At 48.3% G+C, this 14,620-nt stretch overlaps 1 protein-coding gene across 7 annotated transcripts in view; it reads left to right on the top strand.

Annotated features, from left to right (window-relative positions):
* Positions 1 to 14,620, top strand: part of CAPN13 (calpain 13) — an 80,296-nt gene that overhangs the window by 47,110 nt on the left and 18,566 nt on the right. For 6 of the 7 annotated variants that reach the window (XR_003524430.2, XM_027620545.2, XM_027620543.2 and 3 more), the window contains exons 9-15: positions 1,577 to 1,651; positions 2,845 to 2,990; positions 4,644 to 4,783; positions 8,133 to 8,144; positions 10,319 to 10,521; positions 11,560 to 11,596; positions 11,956 to 12,012. Coding sequence is in view for 6 of the 7 variants with exons in the window: in XM_027620545.2 (XP_027476346.2) it covers positions 1,577 to 1,651; positions 2,845 to 2,990; positions 4,644 to 4,783; positions 8,133 to 8,144; positions 10,319 to 10,521; positions 11,560 to 11,596; positions 11,956 to 12,012 (670 nt within the window). In the remaining variant the exon portion in view is untranslated. The remainder of the gene's footprint in view (positions 1 to 1,576; positions 1,652 to 2,844; positions 2,991 to 4,643; positions 4,784 to 8,132; positions 8,145 to 10,318; positions 10,522 to 11,559; positions 11,597 to 11,955; positions 12,013 to 14,620) is intronic. The other variant, XM_027620546.2, reaches the window with a different exon arrangement.

The raw sequence follows: 14,620 nt of genomic DNA, 5'->3' as shown, positions 1-14,620 counted from the left end.
GGATGGAGAGAGCCAGATAGTCTAATCTCGGCCATAATTGAAATTTCAGACGCACACACTTAAAGGCAAACTTGCATGAATCGATAGCATATTGATTTACACTACATTTATTTTCCCTTACACACTGCAGAAAACGTAATTATCCCTTAATTATAAAATTGCCATTTTACAATAACACATCTGACTGGTCCGGCCTGCGGCCTGTAGCCTGAGTGGTGGTCCCTGCCTTACTCTCCCTCGATGCAAGATGCAGGCCGCTCCTAGAGAGAGATCCATGACACGTTTGCGCCTCTGGGGCCTGTTGCCTATGAGCATGTCTCTGCTATGAGGAGCGGGCTAAAGAAGGGACAGCTGCTCCCTTCTGCCTGCGAGGGCTTCTTCCTCCACCACAGACCCAAGGACTAGCTTCTGGAATCCATTATCCCAGGGAACTGAACAACTTTATTAATTAAGCAAGCAGAAAACTATTGCAGGCCCGTGTGCCAAGGCAGTGGGTGAACCTCTGTGATGATGTAGTGGTGAGAGAGCCTCACTGAGCTCGTGGAGCTAGGAGTCCAGTGAGGGATGGCAAGAAATAAAGGAGCACTAGAAACACAGGGTCCTAAGTGCTGAGACAGGAGTGGTCCGGGGCACCATGTGGGTTCCAAGGAGGAGCACTGACTCTCGACGTGGAGTGGGGACACCACAGGGGCACAAGCAAGGTTTTCAACAGAGGTGGCTTTTAGGAGGAAAGATGAGTGACGTCCTCAGTTTACAGGACTGAAATGAAGAAGACTATCCCAGGCAGAGGGAGCCTCATGGTGAAGGCCAAGGCAGGGACAGGACAGGTATTTCCAAGGAAATGAAGACATTCATGTTCTGAGTGTAGAATTCAAGGATGGGGTGTGGGGGGGAGTAGGGAGCTGCTCAGGTAAAGCTGGAGAGGTAGGCAGAGGCCAAGTTTCTGTTTCAGGGGCTTGAGCTTCAGCCTGAGAGGAAAAGGGAACCCCTGATGTGTTTTCAGCAGGGAGATGTCAGAATCTGACTTCTGTTCGAGAAAGATCATTTCGATGGCAGTGTGGAGAGTGGATGGGGAAGTGGGCAGGACTGTGTGGTGGGAGACTCGTGGGAAGTCCAAGAAGGGGATGAGGGTTCATGAACCAGCAGAGCAGCAGGAGGGACGGAAGTTAGTGGGTGGCTTTGAGAGGGGTTTCAGAGGTGGAATCACGGATCATCACACTCTGGCGGTTGCTTGCCTATAAGGGTTATAAGGGAGTGGCTTCTCGCAGTCCCACGCAGGCCCTGGGAGAAGGCAGAGGTGCAGAGTGGGATAGGTTGGTTTCCAGGTCACCAGGGGCTCTGGTGGAGACATGGCTTGGCCTGTAGCGTGTATCCATTTCGGGGAAGAGGATCTGGCTGGAGACCATTTCGGAAGCCACCAGCGTACAGAGAAGGAGGAATTCTGTCACTACGTAGAATGACACCCTCCACGTGTACCCCCAGAACTAATGGAGGACAGGCCTCCTGCTGGGGCACATTTTGCTGAGACACAGTGCTTTGGAAGATCTCACCCTGTGGTCTGTCTCTCCATGCTCAGGTCTCTGGAATGGCAGAAAACCCACGACCAACAAAAAAGACTGCTGTATGAGAATAAGGAAGATGGAGAGTTTTGGTATTTTTCTTTTAAAATTACCTTGTAAAATTTTACCTATTGGCCACACCCTCAATCCCTACCCCTTTCCCTAAACTTTCGTGAGACTAGAGATTAGCTTTGCAGAGACCTATGTAGAGGAGACTATTCTTTTTTTCCACCAAGACACAAAAGCTTTGGACGGGAAATTATTTGTGTGCTTTCTCTTTGTGTGAAAGGTATTTCAGTTCTGAAATACTAGAACTTCTAGGAAATGTTAATGGTAAAAGGGAACATTGGCCCCAAAGCTTTGAAATCAATAGTTTCCCGAAAGCCAGGATGCCTGATTATCACATCTGTGTCTTCCACACCATCTTGTTAGGACCCACAGCATCCCCCTGGAGCTCCACAGTCTTCCAAAAGAGCAATTCGGTATTAATCTCCCTGCCCTGACTCTAGAGCTCTGGGTGAGACATCAGCGTCCTTTCCTGGCAGCTGTGTAGGACTAGATGTTTTAAAAACACATTCTCAGCCATGTGCTCACTTTTTAAAGGATAATAAGGACATTTTCCTGAGAGGTTGTATGGTTGACTTAGTAAAGTATTTAAATGAATTTAGCATGTGTGAAAAGGAGGCTGGGTCTAAGGAATCAAGAAGCAGAGAGACAAATGTAAACTAGAAAGGAAAAATATTTCCAATATCTCCACTTTAATCACAGTACGAGGTGGGATTTTATTTTTTTCTTATTTTCTGCCCTTTTTTAAAATTTAAATTCAATTAGCCAATAAAGTACATGTTAGTTTCAGATGTAGTGCCCAACAATTTATCAGTTGCGTATAATGTAATGAGCACTGGGTGTTATACAAGGTGGGATTTTAGATGTTGAAGCCATTTTATTCTGATAAGGATCTCAACAATGAATTTGGCGAAGGATCCAAGGGAACAGCAGTTTTCCTAGCACCATGTAGGACCCAGAGGAGAGAGAGATGACAGCCATCCTTCATGGCCATGAGAGGGACATGCAGAACCCAGAGTTTTATTCAGTCCTGTCTTCCCGACCACAGGAGGGAGAAGTATACTTGACAGTGAGCGAGCCAGAACGAGGCTCTGGTCTTTGGGTGGGACAGGGGTAAGTCCATGAATACTGGAACTGATAGACAAAGGTACAGTGGAGTGATGGGAACCCCCACCCTGGGAACAAAACCAGTAAAATGACGCGTATCTGTTTATAACAGGATGTCATGTCAAGATTTCCAAGACAACTTCTCCTGCCTGTTTGTATGTAACCAATTTCCAGTCAGCCTAAACCAAGGAAACATGCCTCATAAAATATGGTCCCAAATGATGTTTAAGAACCGTGCAACTCCAGGAAACACCACAGGTAGTTATGACATTGGTAATTCTGCCAGATGGAAGCCGCCAGCCCTAGCCCTGTCCTGGCTTCAAGTCTCAATGGCCTTTGATTCTACACCATTGGCCTGAACTTGAGAGGAATCTGCCAGTCTAAAGGGACAGCTGTTCTTCTCCAAGGGAAACAGTTGTTGGTGGGCTGGGTGGGAGAATCTCAAGTGTGCCTCCCTTGCCCTGTCATGCTCTCCCACTGTCTACTAACCTCCACCTGTCCCCCAGGAGGAGGACAGACTCACCGCTCTTCAGTAATTACCCAGGACAGTGGGGAGCTGTGTAAAGAACACTGGACAAAAGTCAGGGCTTGGATTAAACCATCGCTTTGCCCCATAAAGCACCATCCAGACATCAGAGCGAATACTCCTGCCCCATGTTGGTTGGTGTATTCTGCAGCAGCACAGAGAGATCCCAGAGGCGGGCACCTGTCTTTGGGTTCCCCTGAGATGAATTTTGTTGAGTGTGACCTTGGGAGGGTCACATATTCTCACTGCACTTCCTGCTCCCCATTTGCCACACAGATGAGTGAAATAGCTCCTGGTGAACATGAACCTGAGTATGCTTACACATCCTCGAGAGGAGGAGCTATGCAAACAAGTTCGTGTGTGTGTGTATGAGTGTGCATGTGTTTGCACCTAGACATGACCATTCCCTCTCCTTGGCACCTACCTGTTGAGAATGGCTTGCTGGAATGACCCACAGGTACCCCTCTTTTCAACCTCCAGGATCTTCACTCTGCCGGTCAGAGAATCTAGGCACCAGGAGGCCATGGGTGGACTCTAAGGAACTGCCAAGTCACACTTGGGCAGTAAATTTACTGATTCACCTTCCAGAGCCTATCTGTCTGACTGTGGGGCCAAAGTCCCCTTCCCTGGATATAGCACATATCAATGAACTAAGCAAAATGATATACTGGGGCTATTCTTAGCAATTCCTTGCATGGGAAAGAGGGAAGGGAGCCAGCGAGCAAGTACATGCTGGGCCCTGCTAGGTACACTTGAATGCATCATCTTGTTCAACCTTCACAAGGAAGAGCCTCTGTGTCTCCCCATTCTCCTCTCAGAGCTTCCCAACCTGTGATCCGACCCTGCTGATGTGTATTGATTCATCTCTATCTTGACTTATCTTCATTCTTCTACATATTTGAATCCACCTTACTTAATCACCTTACTTCTGTCTCTTGCTCTGGCTCTGATGAGCACACCTGGGTAGTAGCGTACTATGAGTTGCCATCCCTCTGCCTGTTTTCCTGTGTCTCCTTTGGTGCTTGGGGATTGACATCATTTCAAGGCTCTGATGATTATCACCAATGCACAAGCTCATACATACCTGAGGATTCTGACATTCCACTTATTATGATAAAAATAGCCCTCATCTTTACAGTTAAGGAAACATTTTCACCAAGTGGGGAATATACTTCCCCTCCTTGTTTTTAAGAGGAAGAGATAGAGGCTCACAAAATGAAGAAGCTTGTGCCACGACTAGTAATTGTGGGAACTGGGACCGAGCCTTAGGTCTCCGAATCCAGGGTTGCCAACACAAGCCACTGGAGCTTTCTGAACCAGTATGGCCCAGGTCTAGGAGTCATAGAAGTGAAGCTGAGCTCCAATGACCACTCTTTCTCATGCAGAAGGACTTCCGAGGGACACGCAGTACATCTTCTCTGTGCCAGAGGGCATGGAAAGCAACAATGTCATCATATCCGTCAATGTCAGGCTGCAAAATTTAAAGGCAAAAGACAAATTTCCACTAAGCTTCAAGGTGTTCAAGGTAAGGCAGCCTTCATCACGGCTTACCCTTTCAGACATTTGTGCGTTCCTTGGGCAGAGAGAGCAGCTGACCAGGCTGGGAGATTTCACTAAACTACCTCGGAAATCAAACCCAAAGGGCTCTAGAGTTCACCTGGTTCAACTCCAAATTTACAGGAAAACCTGGGCCTGACAGGAGATCAGCCTTGACCAGGCTCGCAGTGGGACACACCTCCTTCCGGTGTCACTTGTCAGCATTTCCTGGTATGCTGCAGGCTCAAATGCTTGTTACTCAAAAAATAGTCTGGTCCAAGACCAGCTGTTGTAACAATGCAGATTGCTGGGACCATCCCAAACCTTCTGAATCTGAACCTCCATGGACAGAATCTGAAAATCCACATTGTAACAAGCTCCCTTGGTGCTGCTTATGTGCATGAAAGAGAATCATTGGCTAAACTTTGAAAGGAGTTTAAGGAAAAAAACCAATTCTGGGTATAAAACCAGGAGGTATGTTTTTCTCTTGTATTTAAGCCAACATCCAGTCATAGCTTGGTGGTTGGCTTGCAAGCATCTGCTTGGCCCTTCATCCAAGGTCAGGTTTTCCTCTCCACCTGGCCTCCCCTCCCACCATGGCACTCCCAACAAGCTTTGCAGTTCCTGCGGGACCATCCTTCCACCCACAAGTCTGCACACACCCCACTGTGAGGAGGTAATCAGGGAATTCGTTTTTTAAAATACTATTTAAAAGTGTTACAAAAGAAAATCCGATACCTCTGCTCCCACCTCCTTTACCAAATAATTTAATGTATCCCAAAGATAAAGTGAATGGTTCTTAAATCATATGCTCCACACCCTCTCTGCACTGATATAACAAAGACCCTGTCTTTATGGGGAAACTGAAGGAACTGAGGTGAAGTGACATGGTCAGAGTTAATGACAGAGCTGGGGATTGGGCACCAGATGTCCCCCAAGCCTTCAGTCAAACGTAACCACCACCTCTGTGGCTGGGGCTCTGAATTTAGCATCTCTAGGAATAATCTTCATTCCTGTTCACTGAGCCTAAAGCAACAGTGAGAACCATAGGTCAGCCCACGTGTGACAGGCTGAGCACATTTCTACTTCCCAGTTGCGTGAAATGAATGGAAAGAAATGGTTGGGGTTTGGCACAGTACTTCTGAGGGGCCTGAGACCTGCTGAGACCATCAAAGAACACTGAAAGATGCAGCAATGGACTGTTGTCATTGCCCTCCCCATCAGGCACCTGAACACTCTTCCACTTAGTGGAAGGCAGGGCCTAGTTTCCCACTGCAGCAACCAAAGAGGCCAAATATTTCCTCTCCGCAGCCCCTGGATGCAAAGAGGTAGATGTGTGAGCCAGGCTTGTCCAATCAGATGCTTTTCTCATGTCTGCCTCCCCCATCCCCACAATCTCGGTCACTCTGGGTTTGGACTTTTGAGGTAGGACCAGCCAAGGGATTATCCACAGCAAATCTTGGGGCCCGGCAGCAGCAGTGGAGGCAGATCCTGGGCTGGCATCCAGCTGTGTAGCTGTCCCCACTGCTTCCCACCCACTTTCCCAGCTGCATTCTCTAGACTTTTCGTAAATGGCTTTTTGCTCATCCCACCCTGATTTGTTTTCCTTGCTTCCAGCCAAGAATCCCAAGTGATTCAGGTGCCTTCTGAGAGGACTCTTGTCCTTGGCGTCTACTAACTCACCTCCGAGAAGAACAGAGGAGAGGGGCTGGGGAGGAATTGAGGCATCTGGTCTACCCAGCCAGGTTTGACTAGTTCTGTCTCTCAGCAAGAGAGAGTAGCAGCACAGGTAGTCCTGCTGCTCTCTCCCGATGAAGACTACTGCCCTCTTCTGATGAGAGACAGAAGCCCAGAGAGGGGAAGAGGGCTGCCCCAGGGCACAACTGGGGATGCTGTTCACATTGCCATCTATGAGCCTGGCGCCCCAGAGCTGGGCATCACAGCAGCCTTGTGTTAACTGATTTGCCCCCAATTTTTATAGTTCAGGAGCCTGGCACGATTGTAATCCTACCTATTTTTAAATGCTGTCGAGCCCATTTATCTACTTTTCAGCCAGAGATGCTTTTCTCAGCCGTACACTTTGCTAAAAAGGCACTAAGACCCGAGGTCTCCTCAGGCTCCCTGGAGGTCCCAGTGGATCTTTCAGGATCCTGATTGAATTAAACACCAAAGAACTGTCCAGACTATGGCAACTCAAGAGACACTTGGGTGCCTTTCACACTTCAGCTAAGAGATATGCTATGTGCCTGCCAGCCACCAGATTCTCAAAAGTCTACAGGGCTCTGATGGGGTTTGTGGGTATGTGCTGCTTGTATGACCGCTCTGTATGGTGCTTGCTCTGGCCCTGACATGGTCCTGTGACTCCCAACTCCTACGGGAGCACCGCTCTGTCTTCCATCACAACAAACATGGGTGGTGTCCGAATAGGCAGAGGAAAAGGACAAGGGGGTGGACAAGCCATTTCATCTTCACCCCAAAGATCCCCCCTGCCAAGGTTGGGACTTTCCACCTCCCTTCCAGCTCACTGTTGGTCTCCAGAAAATCTGCCTGGGCAAATCAAGTGGTCTATACACATGGTTGCAGAGGGCCGGGGGATCAGCAGGGGGAAAGAACCAAAACCCACACCAACAGTGGAAGACAGTGTTGGGCAGTGGGTCTTAATCACCAAGGAAGCAAAGCAGCTTACTTTATTCCGACCTCTGCTCCTTAGACTGCTGGGACCGTTTTCACATCCATAAAACAGGGTCCTAGTGTCTGCTTTCAGGGTTACAGGGAAGCACCTTGCAGATGGCAGAGTGGCTTAAAAACTGCATCCTCAGTGCTTCCTTTTGCCACGTGGAAAGACAGAATGTAGGTATTTCCCTATTTGGATGCACACATACATCCCTACAAACACCGGGAGGCCTAGAACAAATTCCCGCCATATTTTACAGTGGCATGATGGAATAAAAAACATTTCCTCGCATTGGAGCGCCTGATGCTGGGAAACTGACATTTGATCTAGGTTCCCTCTTACCCCCGCCCTATTGACATCTCGCCCTGCCCTTGGTTTTATCATCATTGCTACAAACAGTAACCGCATGTGGCTGAGCTGACAAACGCAGACTCTCCTCCTCCGTTTCCTTCCCCCTTGAGCTCCCTATAGCCTACAACAGGTTAGGTTTTCTTTTCACATCTCTGCCCAGGGAATGAGTAATGCTCCCATCCAGTGGGGTGTGCAGGGAACAGGCTGACCGTAGGAAGAAGGAACGCAAGGCCCTGAGCTGGGCTGCTGGGATCTGCTTGCCTTTGTGTTTTTGTTTAGTTCCTGAACCTGCCTTTCTTTTTCTGCCCTATAGGTCGACCCTCAGGTATGAATCAGCACCTTCTCATGCTTCTGTTGCTGTGCATTGGTAACTGTTCGCGCCTCTTCCAACACCTATAACTTTGGCACGTCTCTTGCTGTTCGGCGGCTGCAAATTCAGTCTTGCTCTGTCCTGTAACAGATACAAACTTAGAATCTCCAAATAGATCAACCGTGCAGGACATATTTTTGCTGTGCTGGTTCTAAATGTTGGACCCCTCGAGCTGTTCTTTGGTTTGAAATCTAAGAGGGGCTGCAACCGTGAAACCATCTTCGAGAATCTGGCCTCTGACAGATAAGACTGATGCAGCCGGTTCTTTCCTATTTAAGATAAGAAGCAGAGCTAATGGCATCTTAGGGGGACTTTAGCCTCATATTCTTTGTCAGCCCCTGAATCCACCACAAACAGGTTGCATGCTCTGCAAATGCACCTTCAGGTCATATCTAGCTCCTCTTTCAACCAAATAGCCACCTCTCCTGAGCAGATATTCTGGCTCAGCGTTGGTACAGGGTGATTTAAGAGTCAGGATGGAGGACAGATGGAGTTGCAAGCATGTAGACCCCTTAAATGGATGGGGGCTGTGGCTGCTGGGGGAGGTGCATGTGCCTGGGGACCAAGGATGTAACCACAGCCAACAGGTAGTACCTCTAGCGTGCTTCTGGGTCCAGGGAAGCTCTTCCGGGCCTTCCAGGGGTGCCCCCAGTAGGTAGACAGAGGCCAGGACAGGGGTTCTCTAAGCAGGGAATACTCAGAAGCCCAGGAAGAAATTGGGCAGCAAGGAGGCCACTGACACCAGTGGCCCAGCCACAGAGCTGGGTTTAGGATCTGATTTTCATTTCCAGCACCCTGGTCATGGGAGTAGAATTTCTGGAAGGGCTTCAAGGGAGGCACTCAAGTGCAAGGAACAAATCTCCAGAGTTGGAGTGAGGAGTGGGGATTTGACCCAAGAAAAGGCACAAGCCCCATCCCTAGAACTACAGGGTCAGGTCTGTGTGCAAGTAGGCCTGTGTTAATTTGATGCTAGGTCTCTGTGCACTAGACCAAGAGCCTCCCATCATGCCACATACTCACACTTCTGGCTGCCACTGAGCAAGTCTGTGCTAGAGGATAGGGAGCCTGGACAAGGCTTCAGGAGTCCAGTGGAGAGGAGGGCAGGAGAGCAGGGAAGCAGGGAAATTCTGGACTGTAGGAAGCACACAATCCTCTGTACATAATGTCTCCCCATGTGCACATGCATGTGTTTACACACATACATACCCAGAGACACAGGACAGTACTGGCTTTCTGGAGAAGAATTGTTCTCATCGTTGCTTTTGCCAGAAGGCTCACATAAGTCAGGCTCCAAACCTGCTAGGGCCACTGTTAACATCAGCAAAGTCACTTTGGAGGTTGCCCCCAGCCCTCGCCGCATACCTGGGACAGAGACCTATCTCCTGTCTCATCTTGTAGCCCAGCCTTGTTCCCACCCTCTGAAAAGAAACTCTCCCTTTCTCCCTGTTTCTCCCCAAGGCAGAGCTCACAAATAATCATTTCATGCTGCGTAACCACTCTAAATGGAATCCCCGTGCTCGACTGTATTGGGGAAAATTTATTTAGTAAGGGGTTTTTATTATGTAATACGTATGTGACATCTCGTAATGGGAACTGCATTATATTTATTGTTTTATCTCTAAGAAAATATTGAAATAAAAGGAAAATGATCAAAGCCTATTATTCTCCAATGAGAAGGAATTCCAGGGCTCTGCTGGGAGGCAAAATGGAAGGAAGGGAGGAGTCCAACTCTTCTGAGCTACACAGTCCAAAGAGTACTGTAAAAGGTTCAGGAGAGAAGGGGCATCAGGGGCTCCAAAAGTAATTCAGTGTCAGAACAATTTCACTGGTTTCCATGGAAGTCTTTATAAGCAGAGAGAGTAACACCCAAACCCAGGATACTATGGGACTTAATGAGATAAAACCATGTACCATATCTTTTTTGCATTCGTTGTGGTGTCAGCATCTATATTAAATGACAGTCTGAATTCTGTGGCATTTTGAAAATCCAGGTAAGCACTATCTCCCTTTTCAGGGCCTGTAATGCTGTTCTGATGAATGGAGAGGGGTCTGGAAGGTGGTGGGTCTCTTCTGGGGGCTGGGCCCATGCTCACAGGGGGTGTTCTGACCATCTTCATGTTTTCCTCCAGTTCCAGCCCTTCTGGAAGAGGTTGCCACCCACCTTCTTTTCTCAATTCAGAAATGCTATCGAGGGCATAGCTTTTAAAACCAAGAGCAACCTCACAAAGTACTTCAGTCTGAGTACTGGGACCTACGTGGTGGTCACCTCGGCCCACAGTGAAGCAGTTGAGTTTTTGCTCCGAATCTTCCTGAAAATGCCAGATGGTGACAGGTAGAGAAACGCTGGGCTTCTAAATGTTTGATTCCACTTAATTTTATAAAAACACATTGTGTCATCCTGTGCAGCAGGTACTGTGTCAGTAGGGGACATGGCATGGGCCTCACTTGCAAGAAGCTCACCACAAAGGGTGGCGAGAGAGTCCGAACCAACAAGTAGACCATGAACAGGATGGAGCCATTGCTCAACAGAAGTGCAAAGTCACATGGGAGGACAGAGGAGACGGATCCACCTCGGGCAAGAGGGGTTGAGGAAGGCCTCTTGGAGAAAATGGCATTTGAACTAGTCCTTGATAGAAAACATAGTCTAATGCTTAAAGGAAAAGGTAGTGCAGGTAGAAGAAAAAAAGCATGAGGGAAGTGGATGAGCACGATGTCAGCCATATGCACAGGGAGTATAGGTAAGCGATGTCAGCCATATGCCCAGGAAGATCATACATGGCATGCATGGCAGTCGTCTGAAATGTGACCAGGGGGTGGGGTGGGGTACATCAGGGAGACCGAAAGACCGGGGAGACTGAAAGACAGAGGACAGTCATGGCGAGTCTTGAGTGCTAAGTCCGTGGTCAAGACTGGGATCAACAAGTACATATCCTGCTGGGCCCCTGATACCCTGTTGGGCCTGAGGCAGACATCGCTATAATCATGGCATCTTAACAGGTGAGCATGGATGGTGCCTCAGTCCAGCATACCAGATAGCCACTGTACCACCAAGGTTGGAACATAAGACAAAGCTTATCTGCTGCCTTGGCAATGGGGGTCACTGTACATGTGTATCTGGTTGTGAAAGGAACGATTTGCTAAATAGTTTGAAGACCAGATGGTGGCCAGTCAAAAGACTGGACAAGTGGTTATGAGGCTTACCTGTCTGCTGACTGTCATAGCTGCCCATGTCACATCCCACTGTGCTGAGGGCCCTTCACTCAGATCCTTGGTGTAAATGTCCAGTGCCACCTAGGGTGTCCTCCATATACAGGCTTCCTTTAAATAGTGAGCCATTCATCCTTGTCACACTATTTCCCTGTTTTTCTAGGAATCTGGGCAGCAATTTCAACCTTACAGCTCCAAAGGTAGGTATGTGAAGGCTTGATTGGCCAGCTTCATTGGCCACATCCTATCCCCAAGAACTTCTGTCTCCTTCTTACCTCAGCACTGACCAATGAAAACAGAGACACCATAAATGGGCTGATGATGGCTCAAAGGGGCAGGGCAGGGGGGAAAAGACCAAGCCTCCAAGGTCAGGCTGGAACCAGTCATCTTCCTTCCACAAACTTTGGTGCTCTCATTCCCCTACAAGTTTTATCCAATTGCTGGGTGAAGCCTCTGACTCAGATCCAGGTGCGGGGAATGGTTCTTGTGCCTTCACTGTGCCAGACAGATAGCTTCTTTCCACAGAAATTTGATATTGACTCTTTTCCCTTTGATCCAGGCAAGTCTTCTGGAAAATGGCTCCCAAGAAAGCATCTTCCACAGATATGCTCAACAGGTAGAGTACTTAGCACGGGGATGAGTGATGGAGCCACCAGGCCCTTATCAGGATACAGAGAAGAAAAGTGACTTGGTGGGTCATTTTGTCAACCTCTCTCCTTGGATGTCTCCAGAACGGATCTGGTTACCAAGCCCTGGATAGAAGTGGAACCCTAACTGGGTGACATCTGGGCTGGAATGCAGAGCTTGGTGAGGGAGGGGCTAATGATGGAGGTGGGGGGTATTTTAAATCTTTAAACAAATAACTGGCAATATCCCCTGAAATCTTTCCTTCTGCTCTGCCACCTCCTTGGCATCATTCCTCCTGGGAGCCAGCCAGCTTCAGAAAACACCAGCGGTGTTTTTCCTGCCAAGCCACCTATGTGCACAAAGGATTTTCTTAATGGTTTAATAAACCGTTATAAAGAACTCCTTGACTTGCCAGGATAAAAACAGCTGCCAAGTGCTCTGCACAATGGGCCTTTTGCCATTAATAGTCATGTTGGTTTGGGAAGGGCAAAGTGATAGATAGATATGACCATGTGGACCATGCCAGTCTTGGGCCAGGCAGAGGCCAAGGACAGGAAGGATGTCAGGCATTCAGAGGGCTAATGGGGTAACTAGGAGGCAGCTTAAAAGGAAATTATTCAGGCAGCCTGGTCCCAGAGGGAAAAGCAAGGAGAAATGAAGAATGTGCCTGTCGTGAGGGGAATATGTTTTAAGGAGCCACTCAATATGGACCTCCTTGAAATCAACATGGGCCCAGGATTCAGGTCCACATCTGGACTAATTCAGAAGGCACTTCACTTGATGCAAGACAAGGTCTGCCCAGATGATTATCCCCAGTCTGTAAGCTCCCAAAGGCAGGGATGGCATTATATGCATTCCTTGTCCCCAATATCTATCACTGTCCTTGGCCCAGAGAAGGTGCTCAGTCAATCTGCATTGAATTAAAACACATTAGCTTCCCCAGAGCAGATGTCCAAACTAAGTTTACTGCCCCGAGGCAATCAGCAGGACCTAATGAGGATACCTGAGACCCGGCTTCCTTCAGGGGCAGATGGCAAAATCCGCAACATAGTTCATGCACCTGCACATCTGAAATAAAAATTATAATTTGTCATATGACAAATGGTAGATTCCCTCTAATCAGGGTTTTTCCAAACAACCACCAAATGTCTCCTCATAGAGGGTAACTAGTAGCCTAGATGGGGCCTTTGTAGGAATTAAAAGACACATGCAGCTCTGTGCGAAGGTGCACAGCTCTGAAGTGGAACAGACTGGACTGCACCCCCTTTTCACCCCCTGGCTGAGCACCCTTGAACAGGGCCAACCTGGCATCATTTTGCACAACCTGTGAACTGTCCTCAAAGGCTGTATCCTCAAAGGAAAGTTGAAAGCAAAATGTTTGTGCATGCACTCACTGAGTCCTCTCTCATGATCTCTTGTATCTGTTTAACTAGCCTTAAGTGAACTCAATGACACGCTACTACTACCGGGACTTACCTACATCAGCCGTGACAGTGGTGATGGTACTATAACCCAGGGTCTGCCTGGGAGAAAGGAAGGACGTGCTCAGCCTCTGAGTCAGGTCATGGCCATCTATCCATTTATTCAATTGGCAAACATGTACCAAATATTCCAAGCACCACACTAAGCTTTGGGAATGCAAAGCATCGGTCCTCATGGAATCTTATGTTGAGGTGGTAGAGACAGACGTGCAATTCTTTGGGTATTTGTTTAAGGCAATCTTCATCTCCATTCCTATCCTCATTTCCTCAAACATTGTGGTCCAGGTCAGGGACTGTCCTAGGGTGGAGAGACATGCAGAAGGGAGACATGGTCCATGTCCCAAAGCTACTTATATTCTAGTTGGTGACTCCACATAAGTTAGAGTTCCTTGCCAACTGTTCTGCAAGTTAGGTGCCATGTTGATAGTGGGCACACAGTGTGACTGTCCTGATGTAACCCAGCCAATGAGATGTTGGAGGGATGGCCTGAGGGCCCATTTCAAACACTGGCAGCATGTTTTTCTCAGGGGCAATAAAAGGGGTTCTCCCCTGAGGACAGGCTGTGGGGCTGCTTTTGCCTTCAGTCAGATGGTGAGGCCAACCAACCCCGAGGACAGCATGTCTGTGGGTCTGTGGGGTGCCTATTCTCAGAAGGACCCAAAGAGAGCCCTTCTTCCTCCTGACCCAGTCCCACTCTGCAAAGCCACCTACTGAGGGACCTCACTCTGGCTCCTTCCCCCACGTGAAGCTCTCCCAGAGTGCTGATGTCACATCACCCCCTCAGCTTTTACCAGCCTGCATGTGAGAAATGGCCACGCGCAGCACAGCTCTGCTTCTCTGTGGAATCATCATGGAAGATGCCCCCCCATAAAGCTGCTCAATGTCCCTGGGGGAAAACTGAATGCAGTTAACAACTTCAGAAATTCAGGCTCGGAAAAGTTTCTCTCCCCTCAACCTCCATTGCTTCCCGTTTTTAATCCAAGGGAAACCTTGTCTTCCTTTATGCTTCAGTGGCTAGGAAGACTAATGCTAAGTAATGTGCTCAATTAGATCAGCTTCTCTTAGCCTAGATTCCTGGCACTTTCATCTCCTCTGTGCGCACACACATGCTCATGC

The sequence above is a fragment of the Zalophus californianus genome, chromosome 8 (assembly GCF_009762305.2).
Source record: "Zalophus californianus isolate mZalCal1 chromosome 8, mZalCal1.pri.v2, whole genome shotgun sequence".
Lineage (NCBI taxonomy): Eukaryota > Metazoa > Chordata > Mammalia > Carnivora > Otariidae > Zalophus > Zalophus californianus.
This window is presented reverse-complemented; position numbering and strand designations above follow the sequence as displayed.